The sequence below is a fragment of the Carcharodon carcharias genome, chromosome 4 (assembly GCF_017639515.1).
Source record: "Carcharodon carcharias isolate sCarCar2 chromosome 4, sCarCar2.pri, whole genome shotgun sequence".
In the NCBI taxonomy this organism is placed as follows: domain Eukaryota; kingdom Metazoa; phylum Chordata; class Chondrichthyes; order Lamniformes; family Lamnidae; genus Carcharodon; species Carcharodon carcharias.
Window position 1 is genome coordinate 16,138,085 of NC_054470.1, and position 27,192 is coordinate 16,165,276.

At 45.1% G+C, this 27,192-nt stretch overlaps 1 protein-coding gene across 10 annotated transcripts in view; it reads left to right on the forward strand.

The window, feature by feature from the left end:
• The window catches only part of LOC121276954 (casein kinase I), a 284,162-nt gene that overhangs the window by 203,824 nt on the left and 53,146 nt on the right, over positions 1-27,192 (forward strand). For 8 of the 10 annotated variants that reach the window (XM_041185689.1, XM_041185686.1, XM_041185693.1 and 5 more), the window contains 2 exons: positions 17,849-17,997; positions 20,686-20,784. In XM_041185689.1, the coding sequence (XP_041041623.1) occupies positions 17,849-17,997; positions 20,686-20,784 (248 nt within the window). The remainder of the gene's footprint in view (positions 1-17,848; positions 17,998-20,685; positions 20,785-27,192) is intronic. The other 2 variants (XM_041185692.1, XM_041185695.1) reach the window with 1 other exon arrangement.

Sequence of the window (27,192 nt, forward strand, 5' to 3'; positions counted from 1 at the left end):
AGCCTCTGACCTGCTCTTGTAGGCACAGTATTTATATGACTGGTCCATGGTGACCCATGGACGTTGATGGTAGAAGATTCAGTGATGGCAATTCTGTTGAATGTTAAGGGGAGATGGTTAGATTCTCTCTTTTTGGGGATGTTCATTGCTTGGCCACTTGTGTGGCAGGAAATGTCACTTGCCACTTATCAGCCCAAACCTAAATGTCCAGGTCTTGTTACATTTGTGCGTGGACTGCTTCAGTATCTGAGGAATTGCAAATGGTGCTGAACATTGTGTAATCATCTGCAAACATCCCCACTTCTGACCTTCTGATGGAGACATTGATGAAGCAGCTGAAGATGGTTGAGGCAGGACACTACCCTCAGGAATTCCAGCAGTGTGTCCCAGAACAGAGGTGGCCTTCAACAGCCACAGCAATCTTTCTTTACGTTAGGTATGACTCCAACGGGAGTTTCCCCCTGATTCCCATTGACTTAGTTTGTACTTGGTTCCTTGATGCCATAGTCAGTCAAAATGCTCTTGATATCAAGGGAAGTCACTCTCACCTCAGTTCTTTTGTCCATGTTTGGGCCAAGGCTGTGATGAAATCTGGAGCCAAGTGCCCCTGGCGAAACCCAAACTGAGCATAGAAACATAGAAAATAAGAACAGGAGTAGGTCATTTGGACCTTCAGCCCTGCTCCACCATTAAATATGATCGCGGCTGATCCTGTATCTCAGCGCCATACTCCTGCACTCTCCCCATACCGCTTGATACCTTTAGAGTCTAGAAATCTATCTGTTTCCTTCTTAAATATATTCAGTGACTTGGCCTCCACAGCCTTCTGAGGTAGGGAATTCCACAGATTCACCACTCCCTGAGAGAAGTTTCTCCTCATCTCGGTCCTAAATGCCCTACCCTGTACCCTGAGATTGTGACCCCTTGTTCTAGACGTCCCAGTCAGAGGAATCTTCATCCCTGCCTCCAGCCTGTGCAGCCCTGTCAGAATTTTGTACACGTCAATGGCCTGAATTTCATGCTTGGACTGTGCACCAAGTTGGCGGAAGCGGACTTGGAAACCGCTCCTGGCTGCGGTTGCGTAGAAAACGAGATTTCATGCTGGATGGCCAATTAAGGTCCGCTCGGCGTGAAATGCGCCCCCTCAGTGGTCAGGAAGGGCAGGATGGGGGCAGGAGCCTATCGGATGCCGGGTAAAATGGTGACCCAGCGGGTGCTTTAAAACCAGCAGAGGCAGCTCCCTGAAGGCTGCCTGGGGAGAATCTTTGGAGTCTGCCCAGGAAACCGTTTCACTCAGACGATGGCCTCACCAGCGCCTGGAAACGTCAGGCGGGCAGCAAGTCGGGTGGGTGCTCTGCCTCCCCCCTTTTTCTTGGATGAGTGCCTCACAGTCGTTGTGGAGGATGCCAGTGTCAGCTGAGACACTCTACCACCCAGAGGTGGCAGGACGAGGCCACCGCACCTCACCAAAAAAGCCTAGGAGGAGGTGGCAGCCGAGGTCAGCGGCCATGACGTTGTGCGGCGCACATGGGTGCAGTGGCACAAAAGGTTTAACGATCTGCGCTCGGCAAGGGTGAGTACCAAGTTGGCATGGATCAGTGTGGAGAAGTGTTAAGGGATGGCCGTCCACCCCGGAAGCTCAGGAGTGTTAGAGCCTGAGTGCCAACTGTCACTGACACCGGAGCTGGCCAAGGGCGTGAGCTGCTTGGACTGAGTGCCTTGCGGGTGGTGGGCCACAACCCTGATGTGCCCTGCAAGGTGTCCCGGGGAGAGGGGTGGTGTTGGCGAGGTTGCAACGCAGTGCCTCTGCATGTAGAGAGTGGACAAATCAATGCTCCTTTGTCATTTCAGGAGAAGAGAAGTCATAACGCCAATGGAAGAACTAAGACAGGTGGAGGACCCACCCCCCAACTTTCTCATTCTGACGAGGCACGAGTTGGATGCCTTGGAGCTGGAGTGCCGCCACCCACCTCGGTCAGCCGGTCATGGAGAGGCAAGGGGTCTCTGACGAAGGTAAGAGTGCCGTGCACAGAGGTGAGAATGCTGGATTGTGCAAACGTTCTTGTGTAGTCTCATCATTAATGGGACCCTCAAAACTGGAGTCCCCGTTGATCATTGAAAGATGATGGCACCATGATGCAGATCTCCATTGTCTCACCAGGGTGCCTGGCATGCACAGTGACAGCGCGAAGACTTTAACTAATGACATGTTATTGTTCTCCCCTAGAATCACCAGCTCGCCCTCGAACGCTGAACCTTGAAGAGTTACTCTTGATGCCAGAGGAACACTGGGCTTTAGATGCACTTGCGTCACACCCCCTCTCTGAACCAGGCACCAGCACAGATACCAGCACCTCGGTGGGCATTAGATCATCAGCTAAAATGTTGGTGCATCGCAGTGCGAGCACTTCACACTCACTTGAGGATCAGACGGGCAGACAGTGCCCAGGGCGCCGGCTGTCGGAGGACTGCTGGAGACCAGGACGATGCTGATTCGAAGGCAGGTGATGAGCCTCTGGAATCGTCCATTAGGCGGCAGATGCTGGATGTCCAGCGGGATGTGCGGGAAGATCTGGCGGAGATCCAGGAGGGTATGCGTGCCATGGTCTCTGTGATGGAGGAATCCATGCAGAGCATGAGCACTGCATTGACACTCATCACTGAGCGCACTGCTTCCTCCATTGAGAGAGTGGTGACCCTCAAGGAGAGGCAGCTCCAGGAACTGAATCAGGGGTTCCTAGGGTTGCGCTTGGACCTGCAAACCCTCACACAGGCCCTGACCTCAGGTGGTTAGTGTCAGTGTGGGAGATGGATGAGACACCCAGTAGCCCAGCTAGGTGCCGGTCCATTAGTGGTGAGCAGGGAGGTCCAGAGCGACCTCACATTGGCACATGAGCTGCTTATCATCTCTCTGGGCTCCTCTCCGGGCACTCTGGATGACAGCATCAGCTCCTCTGCCCCTCTGCCAATGACTGCGGTATCTGATGAGGCTGCGATGACTGGGGAAATGCCAACCGTGGCACTGGCCGCTCCCTCCCAGGCAGGGCCAGCACAGGCTCCATTGGCCAGAGGACGACCATCAAGGCCAACAGGACAGCACGGTGGGCAGGCTGCCTCCAATGCCGGTGCCAGGGAGGGCAGTGGGGCAACAGACACAGCACTCACAAACGTAAGTTTAAAGCACCATGAGCATAAGAGGGACTGTTCATGGGTGAGCTTCTGTTTTGTTAATATGTTTACTGGTGTGACCGTTAACACCAGATATTGTTACGTTCATTTGATGAGAGTGCGAATATTATATAAATTTTGCTTTTGTCTTAATGGCCTGTGTGTGCTTAACTTGTTTTGTAAGTGCAGGACTTGCCAATATCTCATGCTGGATGTGAGTGGCTCTAAACTTTATTGCACAGGCACTGAGTGGACTTTGGGTTCAAATGAAAGGGTCATTTCAGACATCCTGGATGGAGGAGGCAGCCCTGGTGTGAGGTGGAGGCAGATCTTTGGCAGCCCAGCTGAAGGAGCGTTGGATCAAGGCCTCCCTGAAGGATCCAAAGGTCTGCCTCCACATCCTTGCCGTGCTCCTCTTCTGACTCACCACTGGATTCATCCTCTCTGGCCTGTGCAGCTGCCTCAAGATTCTCTTCCTTCAGTGGGTCCCCCCTTGCCAGAGCCAGATTGTGGAGAGTGCAGCATGTAACCACTATCAGTGAGACCCACTCTGAGGGATATTATAGTGCTCCCCCTGAACATTCCAGGCATCAGAAGTGCACCTTCAGAAGAACTATGGTCCTCTCTGTCACCATGCTTGTGAAGGTATGACATCTATTATAACGCTGCTCTGCCTTTGTATTCTTGGGCGGTGGAGAGGCATCATAAGAAAACTTTTCAATGGATAGACCTTGTCTGCCAGCAGTCACCCACCCTGTTGAACTGGAGCAGTGAACAGCCTTGGCACCTTGTGAGTGCCTGAGGATGTAAGTGTCATGGGAGCTGCCAGAGAAGGTACTCTGGCTTGCAGAATCTGCATCTTGTGGTCACAAATTATCTGAATGTTTATCAAGTGGAATCCCTGCCTGTTGATAAAGGCACCCGGCTGACCCGCTGGCGCTTTCATGGCCGCATGTGCAGTCAATTGCACCCTGGATGCAGGGAACCCAGCAATCGCTGCAAACCCTCTGGCTTGCTCAGCCTATCTGGCCTTGTCTGTATAAACATACGAAAAAGGAGCAGGAGTAGGCCATTCAGCCCCTCAGGCCTCCTCCACTATTTAATAAGATAATTGCTGATCTATAGTAACCTGAAATCTGCATCCCAGCTGCTGCTGATAACCTATCACCCCCTTGCCTACCAAGAATCTATCCACCTCTAGCTTAAAAATATTCAAAGACTCTGCTTCCACCAACTTTTCAGGAGAGTTCCAAAGACTCACTACCCTGAGTGAAAAATCTCTGTTTTAAATGGGCAACCCCTTATTTTTAAACAGTGACCCCTAATTCTAGATCCTTCCACAAGAGGAAACATCCTTTCCACATCCACCCTGTCACAACCCCTCAGGATCTTATATGTTTCAATCAAGACGTCCCTTACTCTTCTAAACCCCAGTGGATACAAGCTTAATCTGTCCAACCTTTCCTCATAAAACAACCTACCCATTCCAGGTATTAATCTGGTAAACCTTCTCTGAACTGCTTCCAACGCATTTGCATCCATCCTTAAATAAGGTGACCAATACTGTACACAGTACTCCAAATGTTTTCTCACTGGAGCCCTGCACAACTAAAGTATAACCACCCTACTTTTGTATTCAATTCCCCTTGCAATAAATGAAAACGTTCTATTAGCTTTCCTAGTCACTTGCTGTACTTGCATACTAGCCTTTTGTGATTCATGCTCTAGGACACCCAGATCCCTCTGCACTTCAGAGCCCTGCAGTCTCTCATCATTTAGATAATATGCTTCTCTTTTATTCTTCTTGCCAAAATGGACAATTTCATATTTTCCCATATTATACTCCATCTGCCAGATCTCTCCCAATCATTTAATCTCTCTATATCTGTTTGTAGCCTCCTATGTCCTCTTCACAACTTACTTTCCTACCTATCTTTGTGTCATCAGCAAACTTGGTAACCACCCCATCCATTCCTTCATCCAAGTCATTTATATAAATTGTAAGCAGCTGAGGTCCCAGCACTAATCCCTGTGGCACACCACTTGTTACATCTTGCCAACCTGAAAAAGACCCATTTGTGCCTTCTCTCTGCTTCCAGCTGGCCAGCTAATCTTCTATCCATGTCAATATGTTACCCCCTATACCACGAGCTTTTATTTTCTGCAATAACCTTTAATGTGGCACTTTATCAAATGCCTTATGGAAATCTAAGTACAGGAAATCCACAAACCATGTTGATTCTGCCTGGTGATCTTCAGCTTATTCAAGTGCCCTGCTATAACTTCTTTAATAATAGCTTCTAACATTTTCCCTTGACAGATGTTAAGCTAACTGGCCTATAGTTTCCTGCTTTCTGTCTCTCTCCCTTTTTGAATAATGGAGTTACATTTGCTACCTTCCAATCTAATGGGACCTTCTAGGGAGTTTTGTAAAATTAAAACCAATGCATCAACTATCTCACTTGCCACTTCTTTTAAGACCCTAGGATGAAGTCTCTTTAGAAGGAAGAATGTTAGCCTGCAGCACCAACAATTTACTCTGTGCCACTTCTCTGGAAATGAATAACTGTCAATACCCGCCTGAACAGAGCTCAGTCATCAGCTTGATGCAACTGTGGACAGCTGATTGGGACACTCCACACACAAACCCCACTGACCGCTGGAAAGAGCAGGGGAGGTATAGAAGTTGAGGGCCACTGTGACCTTCAGAATCACTGGCATAGGATTTGCACCCACACAGTTGGAGGTGATCTCCGGCCCTATCATCTGAAAAATGGAGATTGCAGTCTCCCTGGAGAGGTGGAACCTCCTTCGGCATAGCACCTCGGACATATTGAGATAGCTACATCGCTGCCTGTAAACCCTGGCAGCAGGATAGTGGCATCTTCTGCAGCCCCTTTTGCCTTGGAATACCTGCTGGCACTCTCCCCTTGTGCCTGCGCCTCTCCTCCCACAGGTTGCTCCACTGGAAGCTGCATAAGGACTGCTGGCTTCCTCTCGTCCTCCTCAGAGTAGATGCCGCTAGTGGAGACCACAATCCCCGTTACCAGGGTTACAGAAGGCAGTCTGGTGTCTGGAAGAGTCCACCTGGTCAAAATCCTCTGGGGGCCTTGGCGACACCAATGAATCCTAGAAATGCTAAGACTGAAGCTTAGAACAGAGATGACACTGTCAACTTTAGATAAACAGCCAGCAGCAAATTAACTCCTAAGCTCCTCACTACTCACAATGGCAATGCTGCTGATCCTTTATATCCCACCCTTGGATGAGATTTTGTTAAAAGTGGGCTGCCCGCCTGCCCATTTTGCCCATGCGGTGAGCACGAAATCACACGGGCAATTAAAATCAGGATCAGTTGCCTGTTTAATGGCATTAAGAAGCCCTTTAATTGGTGGCGGGTGTGGATCTGACACCCGTGCATGACCACTGACTTGAAGATTGCTCACTTGCGGGATGTCGTAGGGACATTTGCCTGATGTCATCTCGTGCCATTTCATTTCCGTTCAGGTCAGGCGTGCGTAAAATTCTGGCCAATGAAATTCCGCCCCCCCCCATTCTTCTAAACTCCAGTGCATATAGGCCTAGTCAACCCAATCTCTCCTCCTACAACAATCCTGCCATCCCAGGAATCATTCTGGTGACCCTTTGCTGCATTCTCTCTGTGGCAAGTATATCCTATCTTAGGTAAGGAGACCAGAACTTCACACAGTATTCCAGGTATGGTCTCACCGGGGCCCTGTACAGCTGCATTAAGACATCATTACCCCTGTACTCAAGTCCTCTTGCAATGAAGGCCAGCGTACCATTTACCACCTTAATTGCTTGCTGCATTTGCATGCTTACTGTTGGTGTACAAGGACACCCAGGTCCTTTTGTACATCAAGATTTCCCAATCTATCACCATTTAAATAAAAACAGAATTACCTGGAAAAACTCAGCAGGTCTGGCAGCATCGGTGGAGAAGAAAAGAGTTGACGTTTCGAGTCCTCATGACCCTTCGACAGAACTCTAGTTCTGTCGAAGGGTCATGAGGACTCGAAACGTCAACTCTTTTCTTCTCCGCCGATGCTGCCAGACCTGCTGAGTTTTTCCAGGTAATTCTGTTTTTGTTTTGGATTTCCAGCATCCGCAGTTTTTTTGTTTTTGTTTTTGTTTTTACCATTTAAATAATACCATTCTGCCATTCTGTTTTTCCTACAGAAGTGCATACCTTCACACTTATCCACACTATACTGCATCTGCCATGTATATGCCCACTCACTCAACTTGTCTAAATCTCCTTGAAGCCTCTTAACATCCTCCTCAGCACTCACATTCCCACCAAACTTGGAAATATTACATTTGGCTTCCACGTGCAAATCATTGATATATATTATGAATAGCGAGGGCCCAAGCACTGATCCCTGCGGTACCCCACTAGTCACTGCCTGCCACTCCAAAAAAGACCCATTTGTTCCTACTCTGTTTCCTGTCTGCTAACCATTTTCAATCCATGCCAATATGTTACCGCCAATCCCATGTGCTTTAATTTTGCGCACTAACCTCTTATGTTGGACTTAACAAAAATTTTCTGAAAATCCAAGTGCACCACATTTCCTGGCTATCCCTTATCTATTCTGCTGGTTACATCTTCAAAAAGCCCCGGTAGGCTTGTCAAACATGATTTCTCTTTCAGAAATCCATGTTGACTTTGTCCAATCCTTTGATATTTTCTAAGTGCCCTGTTATCACATCCTTTATAATAGAATCTAGCATTTTCCCTCCCATTGATGTTATGCTAACCGGTCTGTAATTCACTGTTTCCTCCCTCCTTTTTTAAATGGTGGGGTTACATTTTCCACCCTCCAATCTCCTGGGACTGTTCCAGAATCTACAGAATTTTGGAAGATGACAACCAATGCAACCACCATTTCCATGGCCACTTCCTTTAGCCCTGGGATGGAGATTATCGGGCCCTGGGGATTTATCTGCTTTCAGTCCTGTTTATTATTTCTCCAGCACTTTTTTTTTACTCATACTAATTTTCTTCAATTCCTCCTCCTCACTAGACCTTTGGTTCCCTAGTATTTCTGGGAAGTTATTTGTGTCTTCCTCCATGAAGACAGAACTAAAGTCGTTTAATTTCTCTGCCATTTCCTTGTTCTCTATTATAAATTTTCCCATTTCGGAATGTTAAGGGACCTATATTTATCTTTTTCTTTTTACATACACTCATATAGAAACTTTTTCAGTCCAAATTATGTTTCTTACAAGTTTGCTCTTGTACTCTTCTTTTTCCCCCTCCCTTTAATCAACTTCATGGTCCTCCTTTCCTGAATTTTAAACTGCTCCCAATCCTCAGGCTTGCTAGCAACTTTATATGACTCCTCTTTAGACCTGATACTTTCCTTAAATTTTTTTATTAGCCATGGTTATGTTGTGGGTTTTTTGTGCTAGAAAGGAATGTATAACTGTTAGAACATAAGAACAAAAGAAATAGGAACAGGAGTAGACCATTTGGCCCCTCGAGCCTGCTCTGCCATTCAATAAGATCATGGCTGATCATCTTGTGTTTCGATTTCTACATTGCCATCTAACCCTGATAACCTTTGATTCCCTTGCCTAACAAGAATCTATCTACCTCTGCCTTAAAAATATTCAATGACCCCGCCTCCACCACCTTCTGAGGCAGAGAGTTCCAAAGTCACACACCCCCTGAGAGAAAATCCTCCTCATCTCTGTCCTAAAAGGGTGAACCCTAATTTTAAATCGGTGCCTCCTCGTTCTGGACTCACCCACAAGAGGGGCAACATCTTCCAGTCGGCGAGCGGGATTACATAGGGTTTGTCCCGACATCACCCCGCGTCATTTAGATTTTCAGTTCGGCGGGTGCTCAGCCAAATCAGCTGTGTGCCCACCGAACTGTCAATGGCCTATTGAGGCCATTAGAAAAGTAATTAATCTAATGAAGGTCTTGCCTATCCAATCTTCAGGTCGGTGGGCAGGCCGGGAGCCCAGGCGGGTCTCGGAAAAAGCATGAAACCTCATCCGCGGCTGGGATGAGGTTTCATGACGGTATTTAAATTTTTATTAAAGGTTTCAATAGAAGTTATGGACATGTCCCAACTCATGCGACATTGTCACATGAGGGGACATGGCAGGGAAATTTTTAACATACCTTTACTAAAAGTTTCAAATCGGAGACGACCTCCCTGTGCGCTGTTTTGCGCGCAAGTGCGAAGGAGCGCACTCTTGGCTGAGGTTAACCCCCCCTTGCCCGCATAGGGAGGGCATAGTGCTTCCTAGCGGACGTCACGCTGCGTGGGCCTTAATTGGCTCGCCCACGCAAAATGGCGGAGCCCCCGAAGGTCAACAGCCCACGGCCACTCCCGGACTTCCCTCCCCAACGGGGGGTAAGGTGTTGCCCGAGGAAACATTCTTTCGACATCCACCTGGTCAAAGCTGTTCAGGCTCTTGTATACTTCAATCAAATCACCCCTCACTCTTCTAAACTCCAGTGGAAACAAGCCCAGTCTGTCCAATCTTTCCTCATAATAAAACAACTCACTCATTCCAGGTATCAATCTAGTAAACCTCCTTTGGACCGCCTTCAATGCATTTACATCCTTCCTTAAATAAGGAGACCAAAACTGCACACAGTATTCGAGATGCGGTCTCACTGATGCCCTGTATAACTGAAACATAACATCCTTACTTTTATGTTCAATCCCTCGTGTAATAAAGGATAGCATTCCATTAGCTGCCTTAATTACTTGCTGTACCTGCATACTAACTTTTTGTGACTCGTACTAGAACATCTAAATCCCGCTGTACCTCAGAATTATGCAGCACTTCTCTATTTAAGTAATACTCTGCTTTTTTGTTCTTCCTGCCAAAGTGAACAAATTCACATTTTCCCACATTAAACTCCATTTGCCAGATCTGTGCCCACTCACTCAACCTGGCTATATCCATCTGCAACCTCGTTGTGCCCTCTTCACAACATACTTTCCTACCTATCTTTGTGTCATCCGCAAATTTAGTACGTCTTCACTCCCTTCATCTAAGTCATTGATGTAAATCGTTAAAACGTTGAGACCCTAGCACAGACCCCTGTGGGACTTCAATCGTCACATCCTGCCAATCCGAAAAAGACACATTTATGCATACTTTCTGCTGGCCAAGGATCTTCTATCCATGCTAATATGTTACCCTACTACACCACTCTTTTATTTTCCATAATAACCTTTACCTTATCAAATGCCTTCTGGAAATCCAAATACAGTATGTCTACAGGCTCTCCTTTATCCACTGCGCATGTTACTCCTTCAAAAAAAAACTCCAATATATTGGTTATACATGATTTTCCTTTCACAAAACCATGCTCTTTCCGATTGCCTTGAGCTCTTCTAAGTGCTCAGCTATAACCTCCTTAATAATTGATTCTAACAACTTCCCAGCAACAGACCCCAAGCTCACTAGCCTATAGTTTCCTGTTTTCTGCCTCCCTCCTTTCTTGAATAGAGGGGTTATGTTTGCTACTTTCCAGTCTGATGGAACCTTTCCAGAATCTAGCAAATTTTGGAAAATTAACACCAGCACATCGACTACCTCATTAGCTGCCTCTTTTAAGACCCTGGGATATAGTCCGTCGGGAACCGGAGACTTGCCAGCCCGTAGCTCCATCAATTTGCTCAGTACCATTTCCCTAGTGATTTCAATTTCACCAAGTTCCTCTCTCCCTTTCACCTCCTGATTTGCAGCTATTACTGGAATGTTTTTTGTATCCTCTATAGAGAACACAGAAGCAAAACACTTGTTCATTTCTTCTGCTATTTCCTTATTATCTACTATTAACTTCCCACTGTCACTTTCTAGAGGACCAACATTCACTTTACTCACTGCTTTTTCTTTTTGAATACCTATAGAAACTCTTGCTATCCGTTTTCACATTTCTAGCTAGCTTCCCCTCATACTCTAATTTCTTTCTCCTGGTTAACCTTTTAGTCATTCTCTGCCTTTCTTTATATTCTATCCAATCATCTGTCCTGCTACTCACTTTTGCGAAGTTGTATGTTTTTTCCTTAAGTTTGATGCTTTCCTTAACTTCTTTAGTTAAACATGGATGATGGGTCCTCCCCTTAGAATTTTTCTTTATAATAGGAATGTACTTATTCTGAAATATCCCCTTAAGTGTTTGCCATTGCTTCTCTATTGATCTACCCTCTAGCCTAGTTTCCCAGTTTACTTCAGCTAGCTCAGCTTTCTTCCCCACATAGTTGTCCTTGTTTGAGTTTAAGGCACTAGTCTTAGACCTACCCGTCTCCCATTCAAACTGGATGTAAAATTCAATTATATTGTGGCCGCTGATACCTAGGGGTACCTTTACTCTGAGGTCATTAATTAACCCTGTCCAGTTATACAATACCAAATCTAATATAACCTGCGGCATGATGCTGAACTCTTCTTCCGCCGTCTTCGTCTCCGGGCTCACTTCTTTGGGCAGGAGTCCTCTCCCAGTTCAACGGATCCTTTTACCCATCTCCAATATTCTCCCTCCACCTGGACCCCTCCCTCTGGATTCTTACCTTCTCTTGATCTTTTCATTGAGAACTGTCGGCACGACATTAGTCGTCTCAATTTCTCTGCTCCTCTCACCCATTCTAACCTGTCTCTCTCTGAACTTACTGCACTCCATTCTCTCAGGTCCAGCCCTGACATTGTCATCAAACCTGCTGACAAGGGTGGTGCTGTTGTTGTCTGGCGCACTGACCTCTACCTCGCGGAGGCTGAGCGTCAACTCGCAGACACTTGCTCCTACCTCTCCCTGGACCATGACCCCACCACTGAACATCAAGCCATTGTTTCCAGGACTGTCACTGACCTCATCTCCTCTGGGGATCTCCCTCCCACAGCTTCCAACCTGATAGTCGCCCAACCTCGGACGGCCCGCTTCTATCTCCTACCCAAAATCCACAAACAGAACTGCCCCGGTAGACCGATCATCTCAGCTTGCTCCTGCCCCACAGAACTCATTTCTCGTTATCTTGACTCCCTTCTCTCTCCCCTTGTCCAGTCCCTTCCCACCTACATCCGTGATTCCTCTGACACCTTACGTCACATCAACAATTTCCAGTTCCCTGGCCCCAACTGCTTCCTCTTCACCATGGACGTCCAATCCCTCTACACCTCCATCCCCCACCAGGATGGTCTGAGGGCCCTTAGCTTCTTCCTCGAACAGAGGCCCGAACAATCCCCATCCACCACTACTCTCCTCGGTCTGGCTGAACTTGTTCTCACGCTGAACAATTTCTCCTTCAACTCCTCTCACTTCCTCCAAATAAAAGGTGTGGCTATGGGTACCCGCATGGGCCCCAGCTATGTCTGTCTCTTTATGGGGTATGTGGAACATTCCTTGTTGCAGTCCTACTCCGGCCCCCTTCCAGAACTCTTTCTCCGGTACATCGATGATTACTTCGGTGCCGCTTCATGCTCTCGTCGGGACTTGGAAAAATTTATTAATTTTGCTTCCAATCTCCACCCCTCCATCATTTTCACGTGGTTCATCTCTGACACTTCCCTTCCCTTCCCTTCCTTGACCTCTCTGTCTCAATCTCTGGTGATAGACTGTCCACCAATATCCATTACAAACCCACCGACTCCCACAGCTACCTCGACTACAGCTCCTCACACCCCGCTTCCTGTAAGGACTCCATCCCATTCTCTCAGTTCCTTCACCTCCATCGCATCTGTTCCGATGATGCTACCTTCAAAAACAGTTCCTCTGACATGTCCTCCTTTTTCCTTAACCGAGGTTTTCCACCCACGGTTGTTGACAGGGCCCTCAACCGTGTCCGGCCCATCTCCCGCGCATCCGCCCTCACGCCTTCTCCTCCCTCCCAGAAACATGATAGGGTCCCCCTTGTCCTCACTTATCACCCCACCAGCCTCCGCATTCAAAGGATCATCCTCTGCCATTTCCGCCAACTCCAGCATGATGCCACCACCAAACACATCTTCCCTTCACCCCCCTTATCGGCATTCCTTAGGGATCGCTCCCTCCGGGACACCCTGGTCCACTCCTCCATCACCCCCTACTCCTCAACCCCCTCCTATGGCACCACCCCATGCCCACGCAAAAGATGCAACACCTGCCCCTTCACTCCCTCTCTCCTCACCGTCCAAGGACCCAAACACTCCTTTCAAATGAAGCAGCATTTCACTTGCATTTCCCCCAACTTATGCTACTGCATTCGTTGCTCCCAATGTGGTCTCCTCTACATTGGAGAGACCAAACGTAAACTGGGCGACCGTTTTGCAGAACACCAGCTGTCTGTCCGCAAGAATGACCCAAACCTGCCTGTCGCTTGCCATTTTAACACTCCACCCTGCTCTCTTGCCCACATGTCTGTCCTTGGCTTGCTGCATTGTTCCAGTGAAGCCCAACGCAAACTGGAGGAACAACACCTCATCTTCTGACTAGGCACTTTACAGCCTTCCGGACTGAATATTGAATTCAACAACTTAAGGTCGTGAGCTCCCTCCACCTCCCCCATCCCCACCCCCTTTCTGCTTCCCCCTTCCTTTTTTTTCCCAATAAATTATATAGATTTTCCTTTTCCCACCTATTTCCATTATTTTTAAAAAAATTTTTAAAAATCTTTTATGCTCTCCCCACCCCCACTAGAGCTATACCTTGAGTGCCCTGCCATCCATTCTTAATTAGCACATTCGTTTAGATAATATCACCAACTTTAACTTCAACACGTATGTGTTCTTTTGTTCTATTGTTGTTGATATCTTTTGATGATCTGCTTCTATCACTGCTTGTTTGTCCCTACAACCACACCCCCACTCCACTTCTCTCTCTCTCTCTCTCTCTCCGCCCCCCCCCCACACACACACACCTTAAACCAGCTTATATTTCAACTCTTTCTTGGACTCGAACTCAAGTTCTGTCGAAGGGTCATGAGGACTCGAAACGTCAACTCTTTTCTTCTCCGCCGATGCTGCCAGACCTGCTGAGTTTTTCCAGGTAATTCTGTCTTTGTTTTTGTTTTGGATTTCCAGCATCCGCAGTTTTTTTGTTTTTAACCTACTCTTTGGTTGGTTCCATAACATGCTGGTCTAAGAAACTATCTCAAAAGCATTGTAAGAATTCCTCATCCAGACAACTACTGCCAATCTGATTTTTCCAGTTTATTTGTAGATTAAAATCAGCCATGATTATTCTCGTCCCTTTATCACAAGCACACAATATTTTCTCTTGAATACTTTGTCCTACACTGTGGCTACTGTTAGGGGACGTGTAGACCACTCCCACTAATGGATTTTTCCCCCTACTATTCCTCATCTCCATCCAAACTGATTCTATATCCTGATCTCCTGAAGCAAGGTCATCTCAAATTATTGCATCAGTGCCCATTTTGATTAACGGTGCTACCCCTCCACCTTCTTGAATGTCATGTACCACTCAATATTAAGGACCCAATCTTTGTCGTCCTGCAGCCATGTCTCCATAATTGCTATCAGATTAGATGTTGCACTGCATACATCCGTTCCTTAAATATTAGCCATTTCTTATCCACTGTCATGTCTTTTAAGGAAGTTACCCAATCAATCATATCCAGCACATGCCTCATATCTTCGTAGTTTCCTTTGTTTAGATTTCGGACCTAAGTTTCAGATCAGACAACTTCACTTTCCATCTTAATGAAGAATTCTATGATGTTATGGTCACTGTATCCTAAAGGACCCCACACAACAAGATTCTAAATTAACTCCCCCTCATTGCACAATACTAAATCGGGGGCAGCCTGTTCCCTCGTTAGTTCCTTAACATACTGGTCTAAAATGCCATCTCATATGCACTCCAGGAACTCATCTGTCACATTATTATTGCTAATTCGGTTTGCCCAGTCTATATGTAGATTAAAGTCACCCATGATAATTGTAGTACCCTTGATACTTGCATCTCTAATTTCTTGTTTAACGTTGTCTCCTCCCTAACCTAGAGACAACATCCATTAATGTTTTCAGCTTCTTGTTGCCTCTTAGCTCCACCTAGACTGATTCTACATCTAGATTTTCTGAGCCAATATCCTCTCCCACTATTGCCTTGCTTTCATCCTTATCTAATGCTATCCCACCTCCTTTTCTTTTTTGCCTGTCCTTCCTAAATATCAGGTACCTTTGGATATTCAGTTCCCAACCTTGGTCACTCTGCAGCCAAGTCTCCTATAATCACAATCATACTGTACCCATTTACATCTATTTGTGCTGTTAATTCATCTACCTTATTGTGAATGCTCCATGCGGTGCCTTTAGGCTTGTCTTTTTTAACATTTTTACACATTTTTTTGGTACTATGACCCTATTTGCTGCTAGCCCTTGTTTGCTCTGCCTTCCTTATGAGTGAGCATCTTATTGCTCAGTAAGTACCATTTGTTGGCACTGTTGACAACACCTTCTGTCACTTTGCTGATGATCATTAGTAGACTGATGGGACAGTAATTGGCCGGATTGGATTTGTCCTATTTTTTTTCTGGACAGGACATACCTGGGCAATTTTCCACATGGAACATGCCAGTGTTGTAGCTGCACTGAAACAGCTTGGCTAGGGGCTTAGCTAGTTCTGGAGCACAAGTCTTCAGTCCTACAACTGGGTGCTATCAGAGCCAATGGACTTTGCGGTATCCAGTTCCTTCAGCTGTTTCATGATATCATGTGGATCGAAACAAACTGGCTGAAGACTGCAATTGTGATGCTGGAGACCTCAGGATGAGGCCGAGATGGATCATCCACTCAGCACATTTGCTTAAGATAATTGGAGGTGTTTAAGTCATGTCCTTTTGCATTGGCATGCTGGGCTTGTCCATCATTGAGGATGTTTGTGGAGCCTCCTCCTCTGGTAAGTTGTTTGATTACCCACTGGCGTTCATGACTGTATGTGGCAGGACAGCAGAGCTTTGATCTGATCTGTGGCTTGGCTCTGCATAATTGCCTGCTGCTTCCACTGTTTAGCATGCCGTAGTCCTGTGTTGTCGCTTCACCAGGTTGGCCTTTCATTTTTCAGTACTGTGCCTTGCATGCTCTCCGCCACTCCTTATTGAACCAAGGTTGATTCCCCTGGCGTGATGCTAATGGTAGTGTGTGGGATATGCTGGGCCATGGCATTACAGATTATGATTGAATACAATTCTGTTGCTGCTGATGGCCCACAGACATTCATGGATGCCAAATGTTGAGCTGCTTGATCTGTTCTGAATCTGTTCCATTTAGCACAATGATACTGTGGCGCAGCATGATGGAACCTGTCCTCAAAGTTCAGGACTTTGTGGCCACTACATGGCCACCAATCAACAGGGTTAATTAAGTACAAGCTAATTGAAATTGTCCCTGAAAATATATCCATGACAAAAATAAGCGGTTCAATTTTACTTTGGTTGCTTTCAAGGCCTTGAATATAATTATATTTCTTATCATTCCAGTCATTAGTAAATTTGCCTCACTTTTATTCTTATTTCCTGGTGTAATCTGGGTCTTCAAGTTTAATCTATTTCTTTTTTATCTATGGTATGAATGCAAAAGATATCAGAAAACTGTTGGACACTGTAATTAATACAACTGCCTTAAGAGCTATCATATTTGCCTGACTTTGCAACTTGCCTTTTGTCATCTATGAACCATTTGGGATATAAAATATCAAAGAAGTTCCCATTACGACTCTTCCATATTTCCCGTGAATCACCCTCAGGAATAGATGAACGGTCGTGCATATTCTTGTTGGGATTGCTTGGAAATTTGAAAGAATACAAGAGGAAAATTCATATTTATATTTCATATGCTACATTCTCAAACTTCTCAAAACAATGTAAAGTATTGAGACACCTGATGACAGAATAAGTTTAAGATAGAAAGGCTTTACGAACTTCCTCCTAATTAAACCTGAGGAGGAAAAGGATGAAGATAATCCTTTTAATTTGGAGAATGAGTTTGCTATAAACAGTTTACAATATGGAATATAGGAACTTTATCTAATTACACCATTTATAATTTATGATGTGGTTAGACACTATATAATGCTGCGAAGGATTTGTACAGCTGTGGTTTTATTTAATTCCTCTATTTGTTTTAGTTGTACATTTTAACGTGCATTTTTAATTCAGTTTTAAAATAGAGAGTATTTGCAATAGGCTGAAAGAATCGCAGAGATGTTTCTATATGCCCTTGTCTTTTTAACATAATTTGGTTACTTAGCGCTCAAACAGATTTTGTTTGGCTACCTGATCTTATGGGTGCTGCTTCCTCGCTTGTCCTGAATAGGAACCTCAAAAAGATTTATAGTCTTGTGTTAGACTTATGTTATTCATTAACAAGAGGACTAATGAATCATTTTCTTAAAAACTACTGTTTTTAACAGTAGTTTCAACTGCACACCCAGTATACTGAATTTAATTTTTAAATTGTTTCCGTGGAAATGTTTGGCAGAAAGAAATCAGCATAGGTAAAAACATTTGCCAAGAATAGAGAAAATCAAAACTAATCTTCTAGCAAATAAAGTTCTTTATGAAAAAGCCAGAATAAACAGGAATGGTATTAAAAGCTGTATTAGCTACTTCCTGCTCCCCACACACACATTTGAAAGGGGCGATATTTAGTGACTCCGAGAAATGTTGAAACTGGCATTTTGTGTTTTCAGAAGAGATGGCTACATACTTGCGTTACGTAAGAAGATTGGACTTCTTTGAGAAACCAGACTATGACTACCTAAGGAAGCTCTTCACAGATTTATTCGATAAGAAGGGTTACATGTTCGATTATGAATATGACTGGATTGGCAAACAACTTGTAAGACGTTCACTTACTTAAACATGTTCTTTTTGGCAAGTGAATATAGCGATTGCAAAAGCAAAATGCAATAAGCACCTCAAATGTTTCTGGATGGGATTGGAAATCTAGCCAAAGTTGTTGCCCTCTGTCTGAAACTTTATTTGTGATAAAAGATGTAACATTTTGAAGTTTGCAATGTAAAGCTTAAGAGAACCTAGACCTGGTACTAGATATGCACATATGATGTTGAACAAGGGAGAACTTTGAAAATGAAATTCAGGCCCCTTTGCACAGTTTTCTAAAAGTCAGACTGTTGACTGTTCTCTTGTGTCCACAGTGGCTTAGCAAATGTAACTGAGGCATGATGCTCATACGTGTACTAGGCTTGATTCTCAGTCTGTTCCATGATAGCTGATCTCAGTCAAGACAGCAGTAGGGGAGCTACAACTAGAGGTTTCAGAATGCTGAGTTAGAGATTGTATGCTCCTAATTGCTACCCAGCGACCCCTGTTGAAAATGTCGATATGGAGATTGCTAAGTACAGGGCTTGACTTTTCTGTGATGTCTCCTGCAGTTGAGTTGTCTGCCAGCATTCACTACCAAGAAAAATGATTCTTTCGATGAGTTGCCTGAGGGCCCCGGGCACCCATAGATTTATAACTCAACAAATGAGAAGGGAAAAAATTGAGAGAAGAAATCAAGAAATAATGGACTATTATCATGCTATAGTTTATTTTTGATCACTTGCTGATGAATCTCCAAACTAAGCTATTGAGGAATCCACATGTAGATTTTTGTGTGCCTTAAATGGAATATATATACACTCCCTCTCTTCCTGCAGGGTCACACCTTACCTTAGTTCAATGAATTTAGGTGAAGGTTAGCAAGTGCCAACGATTAGGAATCTTTACTGCATGCAGAATTACTGCTGTAGCTTAACTACCTAAAACCAAGCAGTGTTTTCCAATACAGAGCGCAGGTAAACATGCTGTTGCTTATCTGACAAGGAACACCTTAAACAACGGGGAATTGTTTTACCGAGTTATCTGGAGTTGAATGGCCCAAGTGATCCATTATATTTCCAGTGCCATTAATGAGCAAGGCTATCTGATTAATTACCAATACTTCTTTGAGCACTGCAGAGCTGCATGGAACCATTCAGGCATAGGACATGGAAGGCTGAGTCGATTACAATCTTACAACACTGGGTGTGTCCTTTTAGAACCAGTTCAACCTGAGAGCGCCCTTATAATTGTATGAAGTTTCTACAATGCATTATAATGCCCATGCATCACTGAGCATTTTAATTGCACATTGTTAGTACTGCTTTAAATGCTATAAAAGTAGGTTGGTTTCCTGGTTCATAAATGCAAGCCCATTCAATAATGAAAGATGGTGCAATTCATTACTGTACTTTGGTTAATGTTTATTTGAGTTTGCAATGAATGTAAATTAATGCCAAATGCTCTTGTTGCTATAAGAGCGGTCAGTGCTGCAGCATGACCTATTTAGTGCACGGTACTTCTGGATACATGGACAGTTTAAGAGCTTTGAAGGTTATGACAGCAAGAAATTAATTATCGATAACTTCATTATTTAGGAAAGCAATTCTCTTTCGGAGAAAGTCAGAGATGCCTAGATCAGCACAAATACATCTTTTGTGGCTGATCACAATATGTTTTCACTAATACCTGTTTGAATGATTACATCTTGTATATCTCCAGCAATGCTTTTCCTCCATTCCTTTTCATCCATCTCTCAATTCTGGAATTTTCATTGTGTGGTTCCACTTCTACTTGTATGAACATAGCCAGCACATCATCAGCAATAACTTCTCTCCCCATCCTTGGAGGGCTTCCAAGAATCCATCTTTGGCTCCTCCACATGTTGCCTTTTGGTGAAATCATCAAAAGGCATGATACAGCCATCATATTTATGCCAGTGCGATCCAGTTGTACCTTTCCACCAGTCCGCTCGATAGCCAGTATTGCAGCAAAAAATTTACCAGTTACCTAGAAACATATGTATAGCTGCAAAAGAAATCTAGGAAGTTGTTCAGGCAAAAAGCTCAATCTTCTCTGGTGAAAGAAACTTTTCTTGGGCAAGGTCACAAGATAGTTAACAAAATGCTAGAAACAGGTGTCAGGTTGCTCAGCATCTGAAGAGAGAAATGGTCACTAACTTTTCAGTTGTAGACCCTTGCCAAGAACTGGAAATAATATACAGCTGAATTGAACAAAAGTGGCATGGAAAAACACACATATTAACAGCTCCAGTCACTCTTTCCCCGATTGCTCTTGCATCACAGTTTCCCTTCAACATCAAAAAGTGTTTTCCTCCTCAGCTAGATGCCCAGATAATGTGCTCAAGTCATTGGAGTGGAACATGAATCTACAACCATTTGACTTCAAAGAAAATACAGCTACTATGGAAAGGAATATAGGTGCTATGTATTCATGCGCATCTGCTTAATGTCGCATTCTGGAAATATTCATTGAATGCGGACTGGGAACTTGTTGCATGCTGCAGTTTTAAGGCTCATTTTATTGTTAACTGAGCGATGTAGATTCATGTTTGCAGGCAAAAGGCAGCACTGTGTATTTCCAATGAACAATAAACTCCATGACTAAGTATTTCAATTCAGTTCTCGTCGGCACTTCAATTACCTTTATTTCAGATTGTAAAGACTGTGTTCTTTAATTACAGCCCACTCCAGTTGGTTCAATTCATACAGAGAGTGCTCTGACAACAACGAACAGAGATGGTCATCAGTACAGGGATAGAACACAGCAAAACAAAACTCAGGTAGGTCTGAAAATGTCATTGTGATTTAGACTACTATTTGCAATGAGTTATTTGAGTCTCTCCCAGAAAATGAAGGTGCTTTTATGCTGCTTTTACATGAGATTTAGTGGTGTGCCAGGATTGTTGGCTTCCAGCCTAGAATAACTGGTAACAACTTTGAAGTAAACCTGCTGGACTTGTTACAGTCAAAAGAAATATTTTCCTGCTGCTGGCTTTAAGGAACCTGGCATGGCTGTGTTTGTGTTGCTGCTGTTTGCACAAAATTTGCATGTCAAGAGCTGATGCCACAAGAACAGGTTACAGGGAGAAGTTTGAAACTGAAAGAGAAACAAGTCAGTGAATGAAATTTGGCATGTTTCAGTCATCTTAGAAATTATGTAAGTTCTCATTTACTGATGTGGGGTTCAGATCAGCTGATAAGAGTTTCTGAGCTAAAGTCTGAACTGGGTCCACCGCTCTGACAATGAGCCATGGACTGAAAAGACAGTTTATTGTTATAAAATACTAGACCTAAATATTACAGCATTTTTCTTTGGAAAGAAAACCAGTTCAGTCATGTTGGCTGATGCTGAACTATAACTTAAGTTCTGATAACTTTTCCTACCCTCCTTGAGCATTTTTAGATTTTAATTATCCAGCAAATACAAAGTAATACAAGTATATAAAATGTCTGTGTCTATATAATATATATAATGTGTGTGTGTTTGTGTGTGTGTGTGTGTGTGTATATATATATATACACACACATATAAAATATATATATAATATATTTTATATATAATATATATAATATATATTTACATATATATATAATATATAAAAAAATGTGATATATATAATTATAGTTGTAACATTTAATATAGTCTCATTTGGGACTGGGGGATGGAACAGGGCAGTGGGAAAGTCTGAGGAATGCAGTAAAGTACTGGTCCTGGTAGAAAGTAGAACGTGCCTGTTTATTAACTGTGGTGGCAGCTGTTGAAAGCTTTGGGATGTAATTTCCAAACAGAAGATTCCATGTGGGAGGAAAAACTTTGCCCCATCGGTAAATTGGAACATGTCTTTAGAGTTAGTAGATTTGTATTTTTCATGGAGTGGACCAATCTTGCTGTCCGAGTACATTTGAAACCATGCCCAGCATTTGATTGCAGCCAGGTTCCCCTAAGCCGAACTTTGGGAGGAATTGTCTATCCAAGTTTCACATTTGTTGCTACTGGATCAGAAGTTAATTATCACCAGTGTGACGTGCAAAAACTGACTTGAATGCATTACTTGAGTCTAGTATTTGGTTGAGTCTCTTTAACTTAAGGACACTGGGAGTCCAGCCTCAGCTTCAGAGCCAGGGCAAGTCTGTGTAGGAGAAATGTTTTGGAGGTTAATTAATTTTCTTTTAATCTTTAGACTCGTAATTTTTTAATGGCTTTGCTACATATGTTGTTATTTATGTGGTTACATATTCAGCTGGATCCAAAAGAAAGTAATTGCAGCAATGTGGATGAAATTTCAAACTTTGAAATGGTTATATTTCTGTGACATGTTCGTTGCTTTACATTTCAGTGATTGGGTTTAATTCAGTTTTTATTAAAATCAAATGAGAAAAGCTTGACACTTGATTTTACTTTTGCCATGAACAGACTTAGTGAGTCACCCGCATATTTAATTCATGATACCACTATGGGCAGAATTTTCTGTTTGACGTGTGGAAGGGCGAGCATCCCGACATCACCGCGTGCCATCGCGATATTCCGCTGGGCGGGCGTGCAATGAAGTTTGACGCGCGCCCGCCATTAATTAACGGGATAGTTAAGGCCCTTAATTCGTCAGTCAACGGCGATTTTCAGGCGCCTGTGCGATCTTTGGGTTGGCGCACGGGTGCAACGGGCAGGCGGGTAAGAGACTTTTCCATGAATCTCATCCACGGGCGGGATAAAAGGGCTCAGTGGGGTCGTCAATCTGCTTTGTGGGGTATTTATTACAGAAAGTGTTTTAAACTTGCCTGTGTGATCTGCAGCAGTTCAGAACGAATTCCAGCAGCTTCCTGTGTACTTTTAACCTGCAGTCAGGAATATTTATCGGGCCTGCAGCTTTCCGGAGGCCTCCCTTTGGCCTGGGTATGGGCTCTGACATGTCCACTGGAGGCAGCTACTCTGAGGAGGAAGGGAGGGATAGAATAAGGAGGAGGCCAGGAGTGTACAATCAGCCTCCAGGGGAGCCACCTTTGGGAGGCCAGGTGCAGGCACAAGGGGCGCAGGGCCAAGAGGTAGTCCAAGGTGGAAAGGGCCGCAGAAGATGCCACTATCCTGCTGCCAAGATATACAGGCGGCAAAGCAGCTACCTCAGTATGACTGAGCTGCAGTGCCGAAGGAGGCTCCAACTGTCAAGGGAGACAGTCCACTACATCTGTCAGATGATTGGCCCTGAGATCTCCCCTAACTGTGTGAGTGGACACCCCATGCCAGTAGCTCTGAAAGTCACAGTTGCCCTCAACTTCCAAGACTCTGGCTCCTTCCAGGGCTCGGTGGGTGATCTTTGCAGTATCTCCCAATCAGCTGTCCATACTTGTGTCAAGCAGGTCACAGACGCTCTTTTCAGATGGGCATTGACCTTCATCCACTTTTACTGGGACCAGGCAAGTCGGACACAGTGAGCCAGAGGCTTTGCGGCCATTGTTGGCTTCCCCTGTGTCCAGGGTGCTATAGACTGTACACATGTGGCCATCAAGACACCAGCAGGTGAGCCCGGTGCCTTTGTCAACAGGAAGGGCTCCCACTCCATGAACGTGCAGATAGTGTGTGTCAACTCGAAGATCATATAGGCGCCTGAAAATTGCCATTGATTGATGAATTAAGGGCCTTAACTATCCTGTTAATTAATGGCGGGTGCATGTCAAACTTCATCGCCCGCCCGCCCACCCAGTGAAATATCGCAATGGCGCGCGGTGACCCCAGGACATTCGCCCGACATCACCGCGCGTCATGTTACGCAATGATGTGCAGGGCCCACCCTCCACACCTCACCCAGAAAAATTTATGGTCAGATTTAGAGGGGTAATGACAGCGAGCGCAGTTCAATATCAAAGGCCCCACAAATTCTGGCCAATTCTTAATTTTACAAATGAAACTTGAAACTTTTATTCACGCAACTAAAAATTACACTTGTGCCGTGAATATACGGCTGCAATAATTCTAAGCATTCCACATAATGGGGCGCTTTGGCCAGCTGCTCTATCGTCCCAGCAGTGCCAGAAGGCTCTGGTGGTCATTGCTGGAACTGCAAGCAGTCCCCATGAAGAAGTGAAGTTATCTCCCTGGCGGCATTCTGCAGGGATCGTTCCCTCCGGGACACCTTGGTCCACTCTTCCATCACCCCCTACACCTCAACCCCCTCCCATGGCACCTTCCCATGCAACCGCGGAAGGTGCAACACCTGCCCCTTTACTTCCCCTCTCCTCACCGTCCAAGGACCCAAACACTCCTTTCAAGTGAAGCAGCATTTCACTTGCACTTCCCTCAATTTAGTCTACTGCATTCGTCGCTCCCAATGCTGTTTCCTCTACATTGGAGACACCAAACGCAGACTGGTTGACCGCTTTGCTGAACACCCTCGGTCTGTCCGCAAGCATGACCCAGACCTCCCTGTCGCTTGCCATTTCAACACTCCACCCTGCTCTCATGCCCACATGTCTGTCCTTGGCCTGCTGCAATGTTCCAGTGAAGCTCAACGCAAACTGGAGGAACAACACCTCATCTTCCGACTAGGCACTTTACAGCCTTCCAGACTTAATATTGAGTTCTACAATTTTAGATCATGAACTCTCTCCTCCATCCCCACCCCCTTTCCGATTTCCCCCCCTTTTTTTCCCAATAATTTATGTGGATTTTTCTTTTCCCACCTATTTCCATTATTTTTAAATGTATTTCCATCCATTGTTTTATCTCTACCTTTTAGCCTTTTTCAATTCCTTCCCCCCATCCCACCCCCACTAGGGCTATCTGTACCTTGCTCTTCCTGCTTTCTACCCTTAATTAGCACATTCCTTAGATAATATCACCACCTTCAACACCTCTTTGTCCTTTTGTCTATGACATCTTTTGATTATCTCCACCTATCACTGGCCCTCTATCCAGCTCTACCTGTCGCACCCCCACCCCCCCTTAAACCAGCTTATATTTCACTTCTCTTCTATTTATACTTAGTTCTGTCGAAGGGTCCTTCGGACTCAAAACGTTAACTGTGTTCCTCTCTGCAGATGCTGTCGGACCTGCTGAGTTTTTCCAGGTATTTTTGTTTTTATTTTGGATTTCCAGCATCCGCAGTTTTTTGCTTTTATCTCCCAGGCTTCAGTTCAGCCCGGGGATTTTGAGTGGGAATGTCTGGGAGTCCCCAGTAAGGCAGGGGTGGGAGGGGGCTGGTGGTGGTGTGGTCGTGGTGATGGTGGTGGGTGAAAGGGTTAGGGGTTAGGTTAGAGAGGTCGGGAGGGAGGGACAAAGTGGGGGGTGGGGGTGGGGGGTGGGTGGCGGTACCGTTTTGGGGGTGTTGCCCCTGATGTACACAGGGGATTCCCCAAAGGAGATATGCCTCCTTCTGCCTAACAGCAGCCTGTGCTGTCAAAGATGCCAGGCTGCCCACTTCACTTTTTCCTGCATGTGAGGTCTTTAGTTGGCTGATAATTGTTCACTTAAGGGCCTAAGGTCAGGCAGGCTGCTTGTTGCCTTACCCATGCCCCCACTCTCCACCGCAGTATGGGGGGCAGTTTGGCAATAGGCAGGAAGGTAGCAGGCTGCTTTACCCCCAATTAACCACTACTTGGTGTACGTTGGCTGTGTTCTTGTATAGGCAAATCCAGCAACCATTCCAAGCTAGCACTACTCAGTAAATTGTGTTGTATGAAATTGACAGTGTGTGTTTGTGTTTTTTGCTTTACACTGGACTAGTGCTTTCTCAATGTACGTATTTACCAGCATTCTGTTGGAAGTCCTGTCATCACACTAAGAGCACTCCCCATCTTGTGTGGCATCGGATAGATTCGGAACAGATCCAGCAGCTCAAAGTTGGTCATCCATTAGGCGCTGTGTGTAATCTGTATCACCGGCATTGCACCTCAGTTAAATCTGTAACTCCATGGCCTGGCATATCCCTCACTTTACCATTAGCAGCAAATTTACCAGCCACATTCGATTGTGCATGGTGGTGGAGGATAAACAACTAACAGGGGGAGGAGAGTCTGACCATCCCATCCTCAAAGATAGATGCCTGAGCCCAGCACAAGTGTAAAAGATGACACTGAAGTGTTTGCAGCCACCGTCAGCAGAGGTGCCGAGCGAATGATCCATCTCAGCCTCCTCCTGAGGTCTATACCCTCACAGAATCCAGTTTTCAGCCAATTTGAACATTTCACATGAGATGAAAGATGGCTAAGCAACCAGGAAGATAGTGGGGCCTCGTCAACAGCCCGGCTGCTGTACTGAACCCTTATGCTGCAGATCATACTGTGCCTCCCGCCAAGCTATTCCAGTGCAACTACAACACTGAACCCTGTACTGAACACTGAACTACAGCACTGAACCCTGTACTGAACACTGTACTGAACCCTTATGCTGCAGATCATACTGTGCCTCCCGCCAAGCTATTCCAGTGCAACTACAACACTGAACCCTGTACTGAACACTGAAGTACAACACTGAACCCTGTACTGAACACTGTACTGAACCCTTATGCTGCAGATCATACTGTGCCTCCCGCCAAGCTATTCCAGTGCAACTACAACACTGAACCCTGTACTGAACACTGAAGTACAACACTGAACCCTGTACTGAACACTGTACTGAACCCTTATGCTGCAGATCATACTGTGCCTCCCGCCAAGCTATTCCAGTGCAACTACAACACTGAACCCTGTACTGAACACTGAAGTACAACACTGAACCCTGTACTGAACACTGTACTGAACCCTTATGCTGCAGATCATACTGTGCCTCCCGCCAAGCTATTCCAGTGCAACTACAACACTGAACCCTGTACTGAACACTGTACTGAACCCTTATGCTGCAGATCATACTGTGCCTCCCGCCAAGCTATTCCAGTGCAACTACAACACTGAACCCTGTACTGAACACTGAACTACAACACTGAACCCTGTACTGAACACTGTACTGAACCCTTATGCTGCAGATCATACTGTGCCTCCCGCCAAGCTATTCCAGTGCAACTACAACACTGAACCCTGTACTGAACACTGAAGTACAACACTGAACCCTGTACTGAACACTGTACTGAACCCTTATGCTGCAGATCATACTGTGCCTCCCGCCAAGCTATTCCAGTGCAACTACAACACTGAACCCTGTACTGAACACTGAACTACAACACTGAACCCTGTACTGAACACTGTACTGAACCCTTATGCTG